General features: G+C 32.7%; 1 protein-coding gene and 1 pseudogene across 3 annotated transcripts in view; both read left to right on the forward strand.

The window, feature by feature from the left end:
* Nucleotides 1-12,083: 12,083 nt before the first annotated feature.
* The window catches only part of LOC149247453 (uncharacterized), a 95,180-nt pseudogene continuing 83,272 nt past the window's right edge, over nucleotides 12,084-23,991 (forward strand). Inside the window, exon 1 of the transcript XR_016266629.1 lies at nucleotides 12,084-12,407. The product of XR_016266629.1 is annotated as an uncharacterized LOC149247453 (transcript). The remainder of the gene's footprint in view (nucleotides 12,408-23,991) is intronic.
* On the forward strand, nucleotides 12,397-16,557 carry LOC149247454 (uncharacterized). Of its 2 annotated transcripts, none has more exons than XM_089458224.1 (3): nucleotides 12,397-12,692; nucleotides 16,215-16,384; nucleotides 16,504-16,557. In XM_089458224.1, exons 1-2 carry the CDS (start codon nucleotides 12,429-12,431, stop codon nucleotides 16,227-16,229), a joined length of 279 nt encoding a protein of 92 aa, XP_089314350.1. In that variant the 5' UTR covers nucleotides 12,397-12,428; the 3' UTR covers nucleotides 16,230-16,384; nucleotides 16,504-16,557. The 2 variants fall into 2 exon arrangements, with proteins under 2 accessions (XP_089314350.1, XP_089314349.1); XM_089458223.1 differs by having other exon boundaries at nucleotides 16,230-16,384.

The following is a 23,991-nucleotide window of genomic DNA, read 5'->3' on the forward strand; positions in this document are numbered from 1 at the left end:
CTCAAAAAAAAACATTTTACGGTGAAACTTAACAAGAACATCATAGATCATTGTGCTTTGTCAACAAAGAGATTCGAGCGCATCCTAATCCATTGTCAAAAAATGAAAAGGATGATTGCTATTGTCGTAGTCTATTTGTTCTATGTTTTGGAGGGCTTTCCAACATATTTTACTATTTAAATTGTCTAGAATCTAGTAGGGATTTTTTGGAATCACAAGTTTGAGTTATGTTTTGGAGGGTTTTCCAACATATTTTACCATTTAAATTATCTAGAATCTAGTAGGGATTTTTTGGAACCACAAGTTTGAGTTGTAAACTCTCCAAAATTCAAGTGCCCTAGGAGTTTGTGAGGGTGTTGAATCCTTATATGCAGTGAAAAGGTCATTTTAAACAACAAAATTAAGATTTGGCAAAAAAAAATTTCCTCGAATTTCAACCAAAACTCCAAAACCTAGCATGTTTTGACAACGCCATTTATATCACTATATTGCATAACATATGTTACTAAACAAATAAAACATTCCAACCACCTTCCTAACTAAATACTTTTCCATAGCCTATTTCCACCTGTTCTGAATTAAATTGTTCAAAATCTGGCGTGAATTTACTGCGATCACGGATTTTAGTTGTGAACTCTCCATAATTTGAGTGTCTCAGGTTGTTTTAGCATGTTAAATTCATATGTAATCAAAATCCCAGTTTAAACAACAAAAATGAAGATTTAACCAAAAAAATTGGCAGAATTCCAGCTAAAAACTCCAAAATCCAACATTAATAGTTTTAATAAGAGTAGTCTAATGTGTCAATGATTTTGACTTCGTTTTTCGAGCCATCCCTTTGCCAACAACTATCGTTTGGCTTCTCTCTGGATTTGTCTCTACTGTATCTCCATCTTTGTCTCAGGCCCGCTCTGTCTTTGTTTCTACTCCCCGGATCTATCACCATCACACTCTTTGTTTACCTCCCCATACGAATCGAAATTTTCCTACCCTCCACCCTCATTAATGTCCACAACTCTGAACACAGGATACTAAAATTTCCAAATTTCAACTCTGGCCCACGTCCAGAGCCATTTCTCCTTCACGTAGTCTAACGAGGCAGAGGAGTTGCCTAGAAAGTTACGGAAATTCTGGTCATATTTAGAGAAAATCTGGTAAGGACTTTTGTAAATCTAAGTTATAGTTGTTAAACTTCAAAATTCTAGGTGTCTTAGACGTTTTTGATGGTGCTGAATCCATTTCCACCATCAAAAACATGATTCAAAGACTGCCTCTACAAGATTTTTTGAAAATTTTTCGCCCGGATTCCGGCCACTTTTGGCCGTCCGGACAATTCCTCCACCTCGTTAGACAACTCCTTTCTCCTTCTCTTTCTCCTCTATATCGACGACAAAAAGGAATTGCATGACAAGACTACCATTGTCCGCTTTCAAAGCATGTACAAGTAGACATGCCTGCAACTATAGGAGTAATCATTGACACACCTGTGAGCGACAATAAGTTTTGTTTGAGGAATTGTTGGTTATCCCTCTTTCTCTCTTTCCATAAGGAATTTCTATTCCATGCTTTAGTTTAACGAAAGCTATTTCTCCCTTACATTTCACAATTAAGTTTATAGAAAATTTACATGAAAGACTTGGACCTTTGTTTCAATAGTTTTATTCCTCAAATTTTCAACATAGACATGTTTTTTTTTTCAAGTGTTTGAAATCCTGTAGTTATTTTACATTCTAGACTCACGTTTTGAAAAAAACATTTCATAGAAGTTGAACATTTGTAAATCTAGACTTAGATTTTAAAGAAAAAATTTCATAGAAGCTTAACATAAATCCAAATCCCGTAGTTAAAATGATGGACTTAGGTTTTTAGGAAAACATTTCATAGAAGTTTAACATAAATCTGAACTCACAATTATTCATTGATTCACCAATGCAACAACCCAACTCGTTGGGTGAATGTAGCAGCAACTCAAATTGGTTCACCGCTACAACAACTCAACTTGTTGGGTGAATGTTTCCGCAACTCGCATATGTGTTGTTGCTGACAAAATGTTTCAGTGAATAGTTGTAGATGCAATATCATCAAGATTCACACTTCATTGGAATTTGGGAATAAGTTGCTTTTATAGCCAGTGCTTTTAGATTGCTAAAAATTTGGTCAAAAATTGTTTGAATTGCAACTTTATGTTATTAAGATGGTATAATTTGAGTGTTCTAGGGTTTTTTAAGAGTCAGGAATTCATTTACAGATTCAAAAGTGTAATTTAAATTACAAAATATTGTGATTTCACCATCAATTATAAAGCTAAAAATCTAGGCAGAAATTATTGGAATTGTAGATTTTAGTTCTTGAGACTATATAATGAGTGCCCTAGGTTTTTTAAGGATTTTGGGTTCATATATATATATATATATATATATATTCAAAAACACAATTTAAGTAACAAAAAATTGGGATTTTACTAACAATTCTATAGTTAGACTCCAATTATGATTGTTGAAACAATGCAAACATTATGATTGTTGCAACTTACTAATGAGTTATTGCTTGCAAAATGTTTCAATCAATAGTTGCAAATGCAACATTACCAAGATTCACACTTCATTGGATTTTAAGAATAAATTGTTTTTGGGGCTAATGCTTTTGGTTTGCTAAAAATTTGGTAAAAAATTGTTGGAACTGCAAATTTCAGTTATTGAGATGGTATAATCTGAGTGTTCTAGGGTTTTTTAAAATCTAGGAATTCATTTGTAAATTCAAAAGTGCAATCTAAATAACAAAATATTGTGATTTCACCATCAATTGTAAAGCCAAAAATTTGGCCATAAACGGTTGAAATTGTAGATTTCAGTTCTCGACACTATATAATTTGAGTGTACTAGGGTTTTTTAAAGGTTCGAAATCTATTTATTTTTTCAAAAATTTAATTTACGTAACCAAAAAATTGTGATTTCACAGACAAGTCTATAACTAGATTCCAATGATGATTATTGGTGGAACAATGCAAACAATTATATATTCTAATGCCACTGTTGTGGCAACTCGTTGATGTGTCATTATTGACAAAATCTCTCAGTGAATAGTTACAGATGCAACATCATTAAGTTTCACACCTCATTGGATTTTTTGGAACAAAATTTCAGTGTTGTGAGAACTCATTAGGTAACTATTACAACAACTCATAGACGTGTTGTTGCCTTTAAAATGTGTTAGTCAATAGTTGGAGATGCAACATCATCAAGATTCACACCTCATTGGGTTTTGGAATAAATTGCTTTTAGGACTGGAGCTTTTGGATCGCTAAAAATTTAGCCAAAAATTGTTAGAATTACAAATTTATGTTATTGAGATTATATAATATGAGTATTCTAGGGTTTTTTTAAGAGTTGGGGATTCATTTGTAAATACATTTTGAGTGCAATTTAAATAACAAAATATTTTGATTCTACCATCAATTGTAAAGCTAGAAAACTGACCAAAAAATATTGGAATTATAGATTTTAATTTTTGAGACTTTATAATTTGAATGTAGTGCCGTTGAATCTATTTAAATAACAAAAAAATTGAGATTTCACCAACAATGCTATAAGCTAAATTCCAAAAATAATTGTTAGAATAATAGAAACAATTATTTATTAGAATAATATAAATAATTATATAACTTCTATGAGGGACATGTTGTCATTACCTCCTTGGCCTTACAATAGCCAATTAGGGAAAATTTATCACTAAATAATAACTTTATAATTATAAAATATAATTAATAATATTAATATTATTAGATATGATGATTTTCATAGCGTTGTATTTAAAACACTGAAAATTGATTTATATTAAAAATTTTAAAATTGAAAATTAATTTTGAAGTAAATTTTGGAAAAAAATGAGAGGAGAAATTACAAGAGATGTGACGCTTCACCTCTCCACATTTTCGATGTTAAAACAAATATACCTTAACTCTTATATATATACCATAGGATTTAAATACTTAAAATTAAAATTTAACCATAAATACCCACAACGTGTTTGCGGTCGTTATTGTTTTCGTATTTCATGACATGCCATGATCGTTATGGTGGTTCTTGTTTTCTTTATTCATCACATGTCATCACCATTATTGCCGGTAGATGGCGTGAATTCAAAGTCTTCGAAAGTAATTCATGCATCGCACACAGGGGTTAAATTTGACGGGTGACCCTACCCGTCAAGGAATTTTTTTATGACGTTTTTATTTTTAAACTGCCCATCATATGACTTTTAAAATTTATTTGTACAAGTTTTATCTAATTTCAAATTGTACTCATAATTGTTTAAATTTTTAATTTTTTGTTCTACAATTGGGCTCAAGTCTCATTGCTACACTTTGTTTTGAGACCTGCTGATCATGAATCCCTGCCAACTGTATGTGGCTTTTTCACAGAGGATGACAACTTCTGATCACAAAACTTCAAAGCCAAAATACGCGTTAATCCACAGTTGCTCTGGTGGGGTTACTGGTTCTCGGTATGGCATCACTTTGGACATACGGCAAGGAATTGAGAAATTAAAGCAACGTATAGTGACAGAGTAAAAGTAGATCATCACCGACAGCATTCCATATTTTTATTATGTTTGCATATATGCATTTCCATTCTCATATATTTTTATTATGTTGGCATGTATGGATTTCCATTCTAATAAAATATATACCGCAAAATCTGCCAGAAAGGAAAAGTTTAAAATTGTTTTGAATATTAGTCTCTAAGAAATCGGTCATGGTCCTCCAATAACCAACACAGCGTGCGAATTTGAACTATTTTAGGCATCATATTTGGTATATGATAAGCGGCGTGCACATTCAAACAAACTTCACCGAGCATTTTTATAAAGTAGTAATTTATTTAGTGTATATACTTCCCCTTTTTTGGGTGAAGAGTCCAACTTATAAATATTCAACCCAACTTTTCTCTAAAAATTTTAATCGTGTTCTGATTATAATAGAAATAATTCTGATAAGGTAGAAAGGGCGATGTCATAGATTGGGAGGACCATAAAAGTGATGGTGAGATGATCTAAAAGAACTCTATAAAGTAAAAAAAACTCAAGATATGGACTCAAAGCAGATCACATGTGAAGCAATCCGGATTGAAATTTAATATAATATAGTTTATGATAATGAAATATAATTGTATCCCCAGAGAATAGACAAATTGACCAATCTGAAAGGTATATTTGGTAAGATAATACAAGTATCATGACCACCGTCGAATATATATATATATACACAGAATTGCTCAATTCTGTGTTGAAATTCATATGTTTACATTGACACAGACAATGAGACAGCTCTACGTTACATTGCCAAGCTCCTCTAAAGTATTGCAATAGACATTAAATGTGTGTTTCTTCTTTATCAAATAAAATAAAATAAAGATATTGTTAAGCCTTTAAAATCCCAGAAAAGTGCAAACGTAAAAAGTGAAAGGTATGAATATTTCGAATTTGAATGATCTGACCGTGCGGAAAGACCGAATTCCTCGTGGTTCCGAGTCAAGAAACAGTGTTAAGGTTTTTCAAATGGGGATCCGGATGAACTGCAACGGATATGTTCCACGCAATGTACATAAAATGTAAACAAAATTTAATATATTCATCTAATCCCAAAATATTTAATTATAAAGAAATTAATACATTGAAGATTTCAAAAAAATACTAATAAATTGAAGATTTCAAAAAAATAATAAGATAGCATCTCAAAATTGCTATATAAAAAAAAAAAAATCAATTTTAAATACATATTATATCAGAATGAGACTTTCCTCCTACATCTGCAGAGACAGGTCATTATTGTTTTTCATTTAAAAACTACAGAGACAGTCGATAACAAGTGTCAATCAAAATGGCATTCGTGAACGCCGTAGTACTCGGGCCTATTTGCCTTCATAGACAAATAAAGCTGGTGATGGTGTGCAGTCCCCGGCAGAGAAACCAAAAACATAATGTGCATGAACTATGTAAATGTTCAAAAAGTAGATTCAATATCACCATGTACACAAACTAAATTTTCGACAGTTTCACCAAAAGAGGTAATTGTCAAAACACCACTATTACAAACATAAAAATAAAAGCAAAAACTTTAAATATTTAAGATTCTCCTTTCTTTAGCATCTTTCCAGATGTCAAATACCCTATCCCATTCCACCATAGATGAATCAAGCCCTATTAGAGACACCCGCATCAAGGCATCCAATGCAACTAATGATAGCTTTGTTCTTCGGACATCCTTTATTATGTTTTGTCTTGAGAATCCTCTCTCACAAGCAACTGTACTTGCAGGAATAGTAAGTATCGCCTGCCATAATTTTGACATGTGAGGAAAATTTGTATGCAACCCTGTAACATAAAAAATCCTCCATGCATCTTTCATAGATGATCCCTCGCAATTAACACGAAGAGTGTCAACAAATGGATGCAACTCTTTCAAACAAGCCTCAAAATCAAATGTAGTTTTGTTTTCTTCACTTTGATAATAAGGATGTTGTAAGTGTTGAAAAATCTTTTCGAGCCAACGCTTTGAATTTCGTTCTCTGCCATGAACATCCTCTAAATAATGGCAAGGGCTAAACAATTTTGCTGAGTTGAAAAATGCAAGATCAGGGAATCTTCCGTTCAAATTCTCTACAAGAGCTTGAACATAATCTTTTGCAAGTTGTTTGCAACTTTCTATTGAACCTTCAATACACGGTTTCCATGATTGTTTTTGTATATCAACACAATCATCATATGCATGTGGAATTGATACAAATCGTAATTCATGCTTGTGAACAAGCCCCTCCTTATCACAAATTTCTAAAAATCCAAATTTAGAGGCATCTATAAATTTAGATAAATAACATGTGCCATCTGCAAATGTGTCGCTTCTTAAAAACCACCTTTTCAAAGTGTTTACCGTGACATCTATGGCTGCCCCTAAAGAGCTGACATCAATGTACTCTTCTTGGAATTGCTTGTTCAACTTGTTTAATTCACACATTATATCTGCAAGCATATGTAAACAAAATTGTACTGAAAAGATTCTTGCCTTATCATACCATGAGTCTTTTCTTTCATTTTTCCACAATGTTAATATGGGAGGCATAAGTGCAACAAGTCTTTCAATGACTTGTCCCCTTGAAAGCCATCTAACTCCATGGATTTGAAGAGCTTGAAGAGTTTCAAGTTGCATAAGTTCCTGTAGAGCAATAAGTTGACTATTTCTTTTCGTAGAATTTTGCAGCCAAGAATATACCTTATTTGCTAATTTCTCAACAAATAATAATTCAGGTATTTTTTTTGAAGCATCTGATGCAGCTAAGGCTTCACGATGAGCAATGCAATGAACACCTACAAGATTAGGTACATCTTTCTTCAAGAAAGTGATAAAACCATTTTCATTACCAACCATTGAAGAAGCGCCATCTGTGGAAACTCCTATCAATCTTTCTGTTGAAAGGCCCCTTGATTCCATTAAATGTTTGATTGCATCATAAGTTGTTTTCCCTCTTCCATCGCAAACATTTATGAGCTTTAAAAACTGTGAAATTGGAGGACCCAATCCTTTTGAGTTTAAAAACGTGGCATAAACCACAAGATGTTTTTCTAAACTACGGTCTGTACTTTCATCTAACATCAATGAAAAAAAAGGGCTATCTAGCATTTTGGAAGTTTGTAGCTCTTCAAGGTACTGAGATATAGTAAAAAGGAATTCTTTTGCAGCCATGTGATTTGTATATGATGTGTACTCTTTGTTCTTTGGCATATTAGGCGTGTGTAAAGACATTGTAAACAAACAAAGAGATTCATATTTTGAAAGTGGTAGATCCTCTTGTACCATCCAATATACTAATTTCATAGTAGTGATGACTCTTTCTTTGTTCATATCATCAATGCATGCAATATGTTCTGTAATAGACTTCGCCTTCTTCTCATTTCCACATATCCACTTTGCCTGTGAGAGTTTATGAATGCTTGAATTAGCATGAACAATTATAGAATCATGCTGCAATGTAGAGCAACCAGTCCCAATTCCCCATGGCCCCATTGCCTTATGCATTTCACAATATATGCATTTCATAACTGTTTTTCCTTCATGCTTTGCCTCTCTCAACCACTTATACTTAGTTTTCCACTGATCACGAAACTCTCTTTTTACTTTCATTTTTCTTTTTTTTTGGGTGGTAGGTTCTCCGTGGTGAAATTCTTCGTCACTTTTTTCATTATGCTGCAACATATCATATTCTTCATTATGCCCCAAGACATCTAAATCTTCATTTAGATCAAAATCATGATCTTCTTTATCAGGCAATGAAGCTTGACATGTATTAGACCATCCAAATTTTTTTTTGATAGAAAGTTGATTTCCTTTTTTTGAAGACATTTTTGATATATAATACCTATATAAAAAAAATAAAGTATTTAATATATATGAATTTCATTTCATCAAATTAAACCATATTAAAAAAATAATATTGCATTGTTACTCTACTGAAAATCCCAAACACTAAAAATAAATCTAAATAAATCATTTAATAAAACTATAAAAATACATCTTTAACAAATTCAATTAACTAATCCAACAAATAAAATTTTACAACAAAAATCCAAAACTAAACAATATAACAGCTGTTACAAGGAGAGGTCATTTATAAGTTTTTATTGTAGGGGGCCAGTGCCAGTGAAACAAAACAGTGAATTAGGGCCCAGGGGAATTACCAACAAAAAGGTCATGCGTCTGAGGACAGAGCTTACCTATAATAATAATAAATGTGACAGAATATTAATGTGTTGAGAAGATTTCTGCAAGCATGCAATCTCTGTAATAATAACAAATTGTTTTAATTCCAGACAACAAAATTGATGATCGTTTAAGATGGTAATCAAAATGCAGATTGATCGCCTGACAGAGTCACATAATATTGCAGGAAATTAGAACCAGGTTCTATTCCTGGACAGTTTTGGCAAATTAAGTAACTATGGGGTCACGAAGTACACTACGCTGCCACTGTCTGCTGCTATGGCCTGCTTATTGCGTGAGAGGGCAGGCAATATACCAACTGCTAGCCTCTGGTTTCTCTTACCGCGTAGATTTATTGCAGAGCAACTTCTTTTGTTTTATTTTTCTTATTATATATATATATATATATATTATAATTAACAATAAAATCATAATAATAATTTTAAAAAATATGTAATTTGATATTTTTTCATAATTAACTATAATTTATATATATATATATATATATAGATATATAATTTACAATAATTAAACATATTATAAAATAAGTTTGTTGGGTTTATAAAATAAGTTTGTTGGGTTTATAGACTTACCAATCATTTTATTTATAAAGGAAAAATACCAAATAATCTTCAAGCAACTTTAAAAATAAGTTAAATTGATCAATTTAAAAATCAATTAATCTTACCATCATATCAAAATAAATTACTAATAAGTTTTGATTCCAAAATTTTCATATTTTTTTTATAATTTTATTACAAGCGAAAGCATCATAATATTTAATTGCCGAGTTTCCATAATTAGAAATTAAAATAATCTTAAACTTTAATTGCTGAATGAAGGAAACAGAAAAATTGTTTGGCAGCCATATATCCATTACTGCCTCCAAAAGTAAAATAATGCAACATTTCGCTCTCCCCAAAAGTCAAACTGGGGCATAATTCCATCCAAAATGCTAAAATTTCGCCTCCTTAGAGTACACCAGCAGGAGACAATCAAATCTAATGTAGTTCATAGGGATTGCCATTTATATGGGTCCACCTAGAAAAAGACATGAAGCTCACTGTCTCGACATATATGTTAATGATCCATTCACAGAAGTAATGATTATATAATATTATAATTTTTTAATTAGTTGCTGGATGACTTTTTTTGTTCTGGAATTAGCCTCTTTAAAAAATGATCCATTCACAGAAGTAATGATTATATAATATTATAATTTTTTAATTAGTTGCTGGATGACTTTTTTTGTTCTGGAATTAGCCTCTTTAAAAAATTGGGTAGTCATAAATTTGTTGTGGTCCATATTAATTGTGGATGGGCATGTCACCTATTTGTTTCTTGAGAACATCAGTAATTGCTATCAAAAAATTGGAAGCGGTTTCTCCATCTCTCAAACCAAGAAACTATTTTTGGACAAAAAAAACACATTTCTGGTGCCAGAAACATTTCCAGACCTAGAAAATTGTCCTTGAAACGCTTTCAGGATGGCACAAACATCTTGGAAGTTTTCAATTGGTTTTGGAAACTGCTCAAGCTGTTTCTTACTAAATTTCCAGAAACAACTACAAACCACTGGCCGGTTTTTGTGATCTCATTCTTAATTATTATTTATAAAACATTAAGAAACTCACTTAGCCTAATCCTAAAATGGCTTACTAACCCTAACCCATCAAAATAACTTCCTTCTAGTTATTTTATTTGTTCTTAATACTCCAACAATAAAATCAGATATTTTAGAAATTAGAATCCTAAGAATTTCCTTAATAGAGCACTAGATGAAGCAACCTGAATCTAGATCTGGTGAGTTGGACGATTTCTGAATAGATTTCGCCGCTTCTGGTGGGAGGCCTAATGGCCGATATACTAATGGCAGAACCATCCCTGATATCTTGGGTCAAGAGCTGGGAGCAGAATCATTTTCACCGCCGTACTTGGCACCATCTACTAGAGCCTAGAGGAGAGATTTTAGTGAAGGCAGGGGTTCTCTATGCATCAGGAGGTGGCGGAATACTTCAAGATACAGGAAAGCTTTTTGTAAGTAATGTGTATATTAGTAGCATAGATTCATCTAAACCAGTGTGTATATTAGTTGCATAGATTTATCTAAAACTAGATGACCCAGAGAGAATGCAATTTCTAGTAATGTGTGTTCACCTTTCAAAGCGGCTGAATTGGCAGACGGGTGTATGGCCCTCCACAACGTTGGCATCTCAGGGCTCTGCGCGTCCTTCAACGACTGTAATGGAGCTCGTTTGACCCAACGTTCCAGCTCCTATGCAACCACGAATCGGCTTATGATCATCATTCGGCCATGGTATGGTAAGACTCTGCGGACAATGGTATGGCTTGTCAGCCTGAGACCTGAATAAGCTCTTCGACTCTGTTTCAATTACCAGTCGTTATGGGGTCTCTCTCACCCTTTCTGAGCTCTATGCGGCCGCATATGTGGCCCACCGTATTAGAAACCTGCTACTTCACACTTCAATCTTCGTTCATGCAAAAGATACAGCTCCTTCAGGCTTCACCCAGAACACATGTAGATCGGGATTCGGCTCTGTATGACCCAACACTGCTGCAAACTGTCGTGCAGGCTGGACACCAATACCATCAACCAAATTTAATAAAGCCATTAACAGCTCTCAGTGGATTGTTAATGCAACAGGCCTCAGAATTTATTTCAATTGGTGAAAGTTGGTGGACCGTGGACGCGTCACGCCAACTTACAACATATAGCGTACTACAGACGGTCCGATCCCGATTCCCGAATCCCGACTTGCACGCTGGAGCCTGGAACTTGTATGTTAAATATATATATAATATATATATATATATCAAAAAATTATTAAAAAAAAACTTAAAACTTTTCATTTACAAACCTGCCCGTCAAATTGACGATTTTAAAAATTAATAGCCAGTTACGGTTGACGTGGATATTTGAAAGGTGAACGTATTTTACGTGTAAAATCGCTAAAAACGGGCAGACGGGCGTCAAATTTAACCCTTGATCGCACAGGTGGCCCTTCGAATATTTTCTAGGGTTATTCAACTCATCTGGACAGCCTTTGGGAATTCATTTTCTAGGGTTATTCAACTCATCTGGACAGCCTTTGGGAATTCATCTGTATGTGCGTTATTGATGTGGTTTAATTATTTATTAAAAAATGGTATCTTATCTGTATGTGCGTTATTGATGTGGTTTAATTATTTATTAAAAAATGCTATATAATAAGATACGATGAGATGAAAGTTCTGCCCCCCGGAAATTCAAGATAAACCTAAAAACAATTGGCCCTCGCCCCGGGACCAGTCACGGACAGGGTAAGGTCTGTTGGCAAAAAGCGAAACAGAGACGATGATACCTTACGAAACGATCCCTTTCAAAATAAAAATATCAACCTCCGTGGGCCCCACCTTCCTTATGATATTTTGGCACCGACATTGTGGTAACGTGATGTCGGTTCCATCTGACCATTGTGGGCATGGCGCGTGTACAGCTCGTAGGAGCAATTCGAAAGAAGCGAAGAGACCTCCACACCACCACACCAAAACTATAAATACCACATTCTCCCCCCTTATTTCCATCTACTGCGTTCTCTCCATTTGTTGTTTGTTATATCGTCTGCAATTTTTACCAAGTTATTTACTCGTCTTAGTGTTTTAAATTAATATTAAGATGGCGGAAGAAGCACCAGAGCACAAGGACCGCTGTATGTTCGGCTTATTCCGCAAAAAGAAGGAAGATGAGGGAAAGCAAAGTGATCACATTGTGCAGACTCCTGCTAGGACTGAGGCTGCCCCTTATTATCCAGCTGCTCCTCAGCATGGACTCGAACACGGCCACGGTCATGGTCACGAGGGGCAGTTTGCCCCTGAGGAAGCTGAGCAACAGAAACACACGGGAAAGCTTCACCGCAGGCACAGTTCCAGCTCCAGCTTTGTATGTTTCTTTTTCTGCCTAATGGTACGTGCGTGTTGTGTGGGGGGCAACCAATAAATCCCATGCTATGGGGTCATAAATGAATGGCCGCTGTATATGTTCACCGTTCGATTTTGCTAAGGCCGAAATTGAACCGTGGGCATATACAGCCACCGTTCATTTATGGCCCTATAGCATGGGAAATATGGTTCGCCTTGTGTGGGGTCTTGATTAGTGATGTGTTGTGTTACAAGAGGGGATCAAAGTTAAGAACGTAATCCGATCAATCTGCATTGCCATTGGTGATGTCGGAATTTGTGGTTTTATAATAAATGGGGTTTTGGGTACGAGCTTACATTGAGCTCTGTCCGATGTATCGATTAAAGTTATGAAATTTATTTATTTTTTTTTCAGAGAGAAAAACAACATGGATTATATTAAGAGAATATAAAGATCTGTTACATAACATGGCTGTCCCATCCTGGAACAAAAACAGATAGGTCTGATACTGCAGATTAATCGGGAAACTACCACAAAAAAAACACTGTCTAGATAGCTTACAGATATATCATCATTAGAAACAATTTATAAAACCATCCAAAAGCAAAGAGGAATATCAAAAGAGAAAAGTCATCCACATAAACCGAAAAAGAAACGATAGAGGTAAAATTGACAAAAATCCTGGCTGGAGGTTAACCAATAGGGTCAAGGAAAGAGGACAGAGGCAAGGGGCACCCTGGAATTTTGAAAGATGCAAGCATTCCTCCATTTCCACAAAAACCAGCATGTAAGGATGAATACTGATCGCCAAGCTGGTCACTGTTCGCTCCACCATTTGAAGCCCTCCTCTACAGATGAGAAAACCCGGTGAGGGAAACCATGAGATAATGACAGATCATACCAGATTTGAGACGATGCAGCGCATTGAAAGAACATGTGGGCATTTTTTTCAGCCGCCAGACAGCACATAGGACATCTGCCCGGACCCTGCCATCCCTTCCTTTGAAGGACCTCCCATGTGAGGTTCCTGCTAGAAAAGATCAACCATGAAAATAAAATCATCTTGAGCGGACACGACGCTTTCCATAATTTGGGAGGAAAGATGGGAGATCAATGTTGTCGTGTGACCAAAATTGCACTTCTGTTGAGCAAGACAATCGTAACGTTTTTGGTTGTAACCGTTTAGATAGCCTACTCACTTTTTACTCTCATTTTTTTAATTATGCTGTTGTGGTATTTTGGATGTTTCTTTTGAAAAAGAAAAAAACCACCGTACTTTTATTAATATAAAAGTTGTTTATATACCACACCTCGTCTATTAATAATTTTTTTCAATTGGAAAAAACCAAACATAGTACTATTAATATAAAAATGGTTTACATACCATACTTTGTATATTAATTAAACCAAACATATTTTTATTAATATAAAAAATGCTTACATACTATACCAAATATACAATAGGCCTTTTTTTTGTTGGGCTCAGGTGGGCAAACAATGTTCATCCCAGCTAATGAGAATGCTTGGATTTTGCTTTTCTAACCAAAAATATTGTGACATGTGTTTGTCCTTCTACCAATATCATCTTGCTATCTGTCAAAATAAATTTCTGCCCATGGGTCACTTGCGACATCCCGATACCATTCTCCCTTCCACATTTACTTTTCATGCACGTCTCGGCTACCTACAGAAACTCTATAACACGCCATCCCAACATGAGTCCTTCTAAGCAAGGTCTCCACCACCTGTAGAAACTCTATGACACACCATCCCAACCCGAGTCCTTCTAAGCAACGAAACTAAATAAAAGAGAGAAACAAGCTCTTAAAGTCTAATCATCTACAACTTGCAAACAATTTAAGACCCAACCAATTGATAAAAAAAATATCGAAAATAATACTTGCTTAGATTGCCTGGCATATTTCTCTTTCCTTTTGCAATAAGCGTTTGTACTCCACTGTTACGGTTGGCAGGTCAATATAGCCCATCCACCATACCTTCGGCAATAAGAATAATTGATGTGAATAATGGTATGTGCATGTTGTGGGGTTTTGATCAGTGATGTGTTGTTGTGGGGTTTTGATTAGTAATGTGTTGTGTTACAATTGATTAAAGTTACGAGTGTAATCCGATCAATCCACATTTCCATTCTTATATAATTTGGTGAGGTCGGAATTTGCGGTTTTATAATAAATGGGGTTTCGGGTACCAGATTTTACGTGAGCGTCTGTCTGATTTATTGGTTAAAGTTATGAATATAGATTACAAACAGTCTATGTGACCAAACTTTCAGCAATGTTCATCACAACAATCCAGACATTTTTAGTCTCAACGATAAGCCGCAGTCTAAGTGAACTCCTAATTCGATACTTATTCAAGTTTTTACATTGCACTTAGTGATTAACGTGTTATTTCAAATTATGGTGCTTAATTACAATAAGACAATTTTTGGCAGGCATAATTTTTGTATTGAAATAACAATTGACATGACTCTTATATCAATGGAAAGGTATTTGAGTGTAGAATAGTATTAAGCGGTGTGGTGTTTAAGTGACAAAGTTTTATTATGAAAATACATTATTTAATTTTCTAAATTAAGTCCCACTGCTTAAACTGCTTCTGTAAATTAATTTATATAAAATTTTCCACATAGATAAAAAATAATATAATAATCTAATCCATATCATACTTCCTCTTTTTAAAATGAACTTCAATTTAATAAACAACCTTTTATAAAGCAACTATAAATACCATCTCACATTCATATGAATGGTCACCACTTATTAGTCCCTGCCTGGGACTAATAGCTATCGATTCAGTGTTGACGGCGTATTAATCTACTGTTTGACCAAAAATATTGATGTGCATCACAATTTTAACCAAAGTTTTCATGTTAAAAAATAATATAAAATTTATTATGTAATTGTTGATTGGCCAACAGGGTTTCAAGACGGGTAAAAGTAAGATATCCTAAGTTATCCTAAGTTTTTGGTAGCTCTTCTGCGTGTCTTTGCAGCAAACTTTTCTGATATCTAAAGTTTTCAGGTGCAAAAGATATTCAACTTTTCTGCTATCCAAGATTTTCTTGTGCAAAAGATTTTTACATCCAAACTAAATATTCTGGTGCAAAAGATTTTTATATCCAAACTAAATATAATTCACTGAAGATTTTTATATCCAAACTACATATAATTCACTGACACGAACTTTGCCACATGGCTATTTGCATGCGGAAGCTCTAGTGGGCTTTCTGCATGCGGCAGCTCTGGTGCTATCTGTAGGCGAGCAAGTTGGTTTCTCATTATGAGTCATTGTGTAGGCCGCGCCCTTTTTTTGGAACTGGTTCCTTTTATAAGCGAGGTACTTCGATAATATGACATATAATCTCTAGGTTCTGGACTAGGGTTTCGACCATGAGGCCAAGATTCTGTTCTGAGTTTTCTCGCAATTGCTAGAGTTGGAATGTTAAAGGTTTCATTATCTGTTTTTAGTTCAGCCTCCTCCATGGCGGTTGCCAAAAAATATTCTAATAGTTTGTTACAGTTTGTTGTAAAATAGTTTGATGCAGCAATGAAGGAGTGGCAGAAATGGAGACTCCTTTCATTTGCGCTTCCCATCTTCAGCGATAAGCATGCAGGTTATAATCCCAGGTGATGTTATTCAGTGAGATGTCTTACATAAGCAACAATGGAGTGCATTACCTTTCTCGCCAGGTATTGTTTTATTTTCGTTTGATTCTTTTCAAATCATAAGTCTATTAAAAATTTTAACATGCAATTAGAATTTGTCAGGTTTATATTGACAGGGTTTTTGTTGTTGACTCGCATTGCAGAGAGGAGTAAACCCCCTTTAAATATTTGGCGGTGGCGCTCGTTCATGCTCCAAATTCTTATTGAGATTTCCCTGAGTAATATTAAGAGATTTTCATGGTTGATTCCCAATTCACAGAGTAGTTGAAAAGGTAGCTGAAAAAACCCTTTTTATAAAATATTTGTATGTTCCAATTCTTCTGCTCAGTAAGATTCACTTATGAGTGTCCGATTTTTATTGTGTATTGAGGACTCTTGTGAAAATGAAAATAAAACCAGTTTTAACTTTGTGGTATGCTGTTAATGTGCGATTTTTAACCAGTTTTATCAGATTGATTTTCGTATGTGTTTACTTATTTTATCTGTGGTTGTTGGAGGCATTTACCGCATTGTTGGTTTAGTGCGTTGTTCGTCGAGTAAGTGCGCAACCTCTCTTGCTTTGACTCTTCCGCCAGTGCCATCTGGCTTTCTGGACCACTCCTTCACACTGGTTTTGAATTAAAAAGCCCAGAAAATTCGAACAGATTTCAACTGCACAAGTAAAATTACCTGTGCATTGAGGTTCTCCATATCCATGCCGGACAAAGTAAAATTTGGAATTTTAATACAGTTTTTTATTCATATCTTCATACTGAAATATACCAGCCATTATCCTATAGCTTCTCAACGGGCTTCTAAAATCCGAGGTATCTGTCTCATATCAAGCCAGGAGAAATCTGAAATTTGAAGATTTTAAGACAGTTTGTAGTTTGTACTGAAATATATTTATAATAGCCATTAAATGTTGTTTCATAGCTTTCAATACACTTTTAGTGAATTCCATATCCCTTTCCTATATCGGTAGCAGGTTAAATCTAAACTTCTAACACAATTAATCTCTGATATCAAGCCAGCTATCCGATATCTCTGATAGCATCATTGCCAGCTGGCCATTTAGCTTCGGGGTTGTCTCATCTCAATGTTTTCTGCTTTTTGAAAATCGATGTTGTTCTCTTTTAATAAGGCACTCTGAATATGTATACTCCTAATACTGCTTTTAATGTGATGGAATATGTCCCATACAGTCTACTTTTTGAGACTTGTTTGAACATCTGCCCACAGATGCTTCTCAAACACCCTGGGACGTGACTTCATATACCATCATCATCATGTATCTTATGATGATTTTTATATTGTCTTAATATAATGCATTTCTGCTTTTTTTCCTCTTAAAAAAAAGATTTAAGACATTTCACAGTTTCTACAGAAATAAATTTATAAAACCCATTACATTAAACTTCATACTATAGCTTTTCAATATAGTTTCAACGAATGCCATATGTGTGTCTGATATCAGGCCGGGAAAAATCTGAAAGTGGAACTTAGCTTTTCAATATAGTTTCAACGAATGCCATATGTGTGTCTGATATCAGGCCGGGAAAAATATGAAAGTGGAACTTAGTTTTTAGTTCATAGAGATACATTTTAATGGCCGTTAGACATCAATCTATACCACATTCCAAATGCTCTTAGCAAATGCCTCCATCTATTATTTTCGGTCCATTCGGTATTCAAATATTTTGCGTCTATACATCCCTGTTCCAAAAGCACTCAGGAATCGGGACATTTCGGAATTTGCAGTTTATAAACTCAGAAATGGAATGTTGAGGTGGAAAAAATCAAACAGGAATTTGGAGCAGGTAATTTTAATACTGGAGCAGCTAATATGAGTAGATTCAGTAAGCATCCTATCAAATTAATTGGATCAGGGCACTTCAAAGAATATTTTACAGTGAAAATACTTTCCCCGTGGTAATTGCCCAAGTTAACTTTTGAAAATTGTACGTGACATAATTAAAAATAGTTCTCAGCAAAGGATGAAAAATAAAAAGACATGAAAAATTTAACCTGAATAACCAAACTTAAATCTAAACCTGGTTTCAAATCTCTGAGTACGGAAAAATAAAGTTACCACTTATTCAAAACAATAGCAGGTTAAAAAATAACAAGGTCGTCACATACTTGCAAACCTAAATCCAAAATGTTGGTTTCTGAATGAACAAAAAATTTGATTTAACATGGAAGTTTAGAAAGTTGTCAGTGCAAAATTTTTTAATTGCATATAATTTTTCTGGTGTCAATGTTTTGAACTCTTTACTGGATTCATCATCGAAACAAATATAGAAAACTTAATTTAACAAAATTAAAATTAAAATACTCAAAAAAATCTAATAATAAAAAGCTAGAAAATAAAATTAGACATAAAAATTAAAAAAAAAAACTAACTACTACAACAATCAATGATTTTTTTACCAAAAATATAATTATTTATTCCCCTCCCATTTTCATGGTCAGATTATATATGAATTTAAAACCAACATTTAGTTATTCTGATTCTCATTGTCATGGTCAAACCAACGTTTAATTATGTATTACCATTATAATTCCCATAGTCAGATTATATCCCAATTTTAAACCACCAATTAAATTAATCCGACTCTCGTTCTCATGGTAATATACATCGCAGAAAAGTAGTAAACGAATAACGTATTTTTTAATAAATTAAAATATTTTAATTAAGTATGATAGGAAAGAAAAATAAATTTAAATGGATTAATCAGGTAGAATTTTAATTATCATTATTATTATCAGATAAATGATATAGTTATAACTTTTTTATGTTTCAATTAAATTAATTAATTAAAAAATGTCATAATAATAATGTATTTAAAAAAATAAGTATCATTATGAAAGTATTAATATATCTAATTCTAAAACTGTAAAAGATAAATTTGAAGATCCGCCTGCAATACATGAGTGAGATTGGTGATCGATATTATTATCAGATAAATGATATAGTTATAACTTTTTTATGTTTCAATTAAATTAATTAATTAAAAAATGTCATAATAATAATGTATTTAAAAAAATAAGTATCATTATGAAAGTATTAATATATCTAATTCTAAAACTGTAAAAGATAAATTTGAAGATCCGCCTGCAATACATGAGTGAGATTGGTGATCGACAAAGTTACAAAAATCATCAAATTTTTTTTATGTCATAATCGATTTTTAAAATTTATATAATTTATTTAAAAAATATACTTAAATTAAACTGTTTGTCAGTTGTTTATTTAAACCTATTTTTATAATTTTAATTTATTTATTTTAATTAAATTGTGGTGTTAATAATTTATTTAAAGTTAGAATATTGAAGCAGCTTTGTGATATTTTAAAATATTATGATTTTCCTTTTCAGGAAGTAATGACAGAATCCAGAGATAATCATGTTTAAGATTTTTTCATCTTATATTAATTTAATAATTTTGATTATATTATTTATTTTAGACTTTTAATATGGAAAGTATAACAATTCTCTAAATATATTCAGAAAAAAAACAATTTTTTAATATTTTAAATAAAAATACAATTTTATATTTTTAAAATAACAAAATTATATTAAAAATTTATAATTAGATAGATTCAAATTAAAAAACCAGATTCAGATGAAAATGTTACCCTCTGGCGTACAGTAACATTGAATTCTACTTTCATCTGAGTTTGAACTTCATAAGAGTTGAGTTTGCATTTAATTTGGAACACAAATAGACTTAAATTGAAGTACCGTTAATTTAAATTAAAATGTATATTATTTTTAATTTGGATTGAAATTACAGTGCCATTGATTCATTTAGTTGTGTTTTAATTTTTAATTTATTAAAATAGATTTAAGTCTATAAAAATAGAATATTATAATTTTTTTTAAGTGTATAAAATTACAGAAACCGTAATTTTACAGAAAAAATGGCTAGAATAACATTCTTTTCTGCATCCATGTTACTGAATTATAAATATTTATATAAATTCACTGTCAATATTCTTTCTTGGTCAGGGTCAATAAGAAACGTTTCTGCAATGTAATAATCAGGCGTTATACTGTTTTTAATATTATACTTGCATGGCTTTCCAGCTTTTCTTTCTCTGAGTTTAAAATAGTTATTTACGGCTTCCCGTCATCATCGCTGCCTTTTATTTCATAATATGGTAATTGTTTCTAAAAGGTCTAAATAAGTTTCCTAAAATACAAACACAGAGAAGGATTGGTATACTTTATGGATTGGTTATAATTCGCTTTAAACCAACGATTTATATAGTATATAAAGTATAACAATCCATATGACCTATACATTACACTTCAAATAATTTTAAATACATAAATTTATATAGATCATTGTATGAAGTACAATTTTATATGGATCCTTGCATGAAGTACAATTATCATTCATTTTCCTTGTTTATATTATAAGGCTGAAATGGTTTCCGCTATAAATCAGGGCAACTAGATCGCTGTTATCTGGATCTTATTATCTGGATCTAGTTTGTTTCTGCAATGGAATAATTGGGTGTCGTGCTGTTCTGTTTTTAATATTATATTTATTATCTGGATCTAGTTTGTTTCTGCAATGGAATAATTGGGTGTCGTGCTGTTCTGTTTTTAATATTATATTTATCTATTCAGTTTTTCTTTCTTGGAGTCTTAAAATACATATTTATTTATTTATTTCCATTTGTAATACAGAAGGTCTAATAGGTCTAGTATAGTTTATGGATTGGTTGTAATCGCTAAAGTTAACGATATAAACATGTGTTACTCTCTAAGAACAAATTTAAATACACTTTTATGTAGATCGTTGTATGAAGTTCAATCTTCATTAATTTCACTTGTTTATATTATAAGGTTTAAATGCTTTCTGCTATATTGTTTTTTGGGGGTGCTAGTTATATGGGTTCATATATAATTCTGAGATGTTTTATGTATGATTATTGATTCCATCGGGAGTCCTGTTGTAATCAATAAGAATCTGTTAAATCTAGGTTGATTTCCAATTAATTAATTTATTGTTAAAAGATTTATATCACTAGTTAAACTTATATTATCATGATAAAAAAAATTATATCGACAAATCATTCATATAATTATATTATAAAAATATTTAATATGAACATTAATGTGGGTTTAAGTAATTTTAATTATATTATACTTTTTTTTTTCTTGAGTATTCAATAGGATTCCAATAGTTCAATATATCACTTAGATTGAGGGGGAATTGAAGTGAAATCCTAAATAGAGAAATTTGAATCGCAATGACCGATTGAAGTAGTTCAATATATCACTTAGATTGAGGGGGAATTGAAGTGAAATCCTAAATAGAGAAATTTGAATCGCAATGACCCATTGAAGTAGACTAAAAGACATAATTATTTTATTTTAATTTGCACTAATTTGAAACACAATTATTTTATTTTAATTTATATTAATTTTCTTTTTCAGGTTTCGCAGGACTATATCTTCATAATATCCAACATATCATCACATCCAAGGGGAATTGAACCAATAACTTTACATCAAAGAGTACCTTAACAGAACACGCAATAATCATCTATCAAAAACCACGTGAACAATTTACATTAATTTTATTAAATTTATATTCATTTTAAATTATTTTAATCATACACAATAAAAATTTACATAAATTATATATATATATATATATATATATATATATATATATATATTATTGTTAAATACATTTCTTCATAATTGTTTTTTTCATACTTATAAAATAAATTTAATAATATAAATTTTAGGAAGCAGTTTATTCGTCCAAAGTGCAAGGCGGCCATATGCCCCTGTGTCGTAACAGAAGAAATGAAATGGGGAATTGGCATCGGCGAGTAATGGAGTGGACAATTCATTCCAATTAGTGCTTGCCAACGGCAACAATTGTCACACACTTGCAACAGCGTTGGCATCGGCCAGTAATGGATTGTTGCCACACACTTGCAACAGCGTTGGCATCGGCAGTAATGGAGTGGACAATTCGTTTTGGACAATTCATTCCAGTTAGTGCTTGACAACGGCAACAATTGTCACACACTTGCAACAACTGTAACCCCACGATAATTTCTTTTCAGATAACTTGCTAATTTTTCGGTTATATAGGCAGGGACTACCGGCTGCATGCAACACTTGTTAGATATAAGTGACAATATTCATACAATAATTATCTCAACCTTTTATAAAACAACTATAACCTTTTATAAAACAACTATAAATACCATATCATTCACATGAATGGTTAAGTAATAAGATGTAAGGGGCAATATTCATACAATAATTATGTCAACCTTTCATAAAGCAACTATAAATACCATATCATTCACATGAATGGTTAAGTGATAAGATGTAAGTGACAATATTCATACAATAATTATTCATAGAAACAATTCCAGAAACACAACATGAAAGAGAGATATTGATTAATATCAGTGCAATAATAGCCCCATTCATAAATAATAATGATAAAGAATATAAAAAGGATTTCAATCAATTGTAACAAATAACACGTGAATACCCACGGTGCGGGTGCGTAAACGTGACGCTGATAGGAAAGTGTATAAGGCAAATGGAGGGCACAAGATACCTGACCAAGCCATTGAAATCTCAGCACGCTAACATTCAGTTCAACATGCTCCTCGCACTGGTTAAATATGCGAGATTGTAATCTGCAAGTCGTTTCAATCACGGGAACATAATGAAAATCGTTCACTGGATCATCCTGATTCATAATAGCTCATTAGAGAGCCATAATGGCTCATCACTAGCTCAGGTCATGCAAGACAAGGTTGTCCTTAGGTTGAGCTGTCATCCTTCCTCGCGTCATCCAATAACATATGTGAATATGAGGACCACACATGCATATGCATAGGAGAACAAAATCACAAGTGGCTCTTTGATTCTTCAAAAATGTAGTTTGGGCAATAGTGTGAAACAATTTAAAAAATAATGAGAACCCTTCTACTTTCGACAAGTCTTCACTAAAAAGACTATTATTTTATTTAAAAGTAATAAATTAAAAGATAAAGTCAAAGATCTAATAATGGAAATTGTTAATGTTTTCGTGGGATATCTTCAAATCATATAGATTAAACCTTCTATTATTCATAATATTTATGACTTTGATAATTAATAATGGAGGATTAGTTTCTATATTAATTTCACAGTCATAGATTTTTTCTTCAATGCTTGGGAGCTCAACTTGTAATCTTGAAGAAACATTCTTTAGGATTTTTATGCAGCTTTGTGGATGTGTTAGCAATTGATTGATAGATTCAATGTTGAATTTATCTAGCTCATTAAACATATCTTCAATGTCTTTTCTTTGCTTATGTACATATGTAACATGCATGTCTTTTAATTAATTCAACCAAGAATTGAGCGTTGGTATATTGAAGTCAAGAAAAAGATAGAAAAGATAGATCAATGCCTTAAAATTCAGCCTCTTCATGGGGGAAACCTCCTTTACATTACATAAATGAACAATTCTTGGATGATACAAAATGAAAAGACCTTCTTTCTATATATAGGAGTCTAAGGGGTCATAACATAATCAGAGCCGACATAACAATAATAATGTAAGGGCACAATAATAACAATAGTGGGCTTCTATGGAGCACAATAGTAACAAT

Source organism: Pinus tabuliformis, chromosome 7 (assembly GCF_031772625.1).
Source record: "Pinus tabuliformis cultivar Carrire ecotype Pingquan chromosome 7, CPIR1, whole genome shotgun sequence".
In the NCBI taxonomy this organism is placed as follows: domain Eukaryota; kingdom Viridiplantae; phylum Streptophyta; class Pinopsida; order Pinales; family Pinaceae; genus Pinus; species Pinus tabuliformis.

Bases quoted from the DNA above. Each gene is read 5' to 3' on its own strand.
- LOC149247454 (XM_089458223.1), top strand. From the start codon at position 12,429: ATGGCGGAAGAAGCACCAGAGCACAAGGACCGCTGTATGTTCGGCTTA. The intron at 12,693-16,229 runs GTATGTTTCTTT...GTTGTAAAATAG, and splicing joins ACAGTTCCAGCTCCAGCTTT to TTTGATGCAGCAATGAAGGA.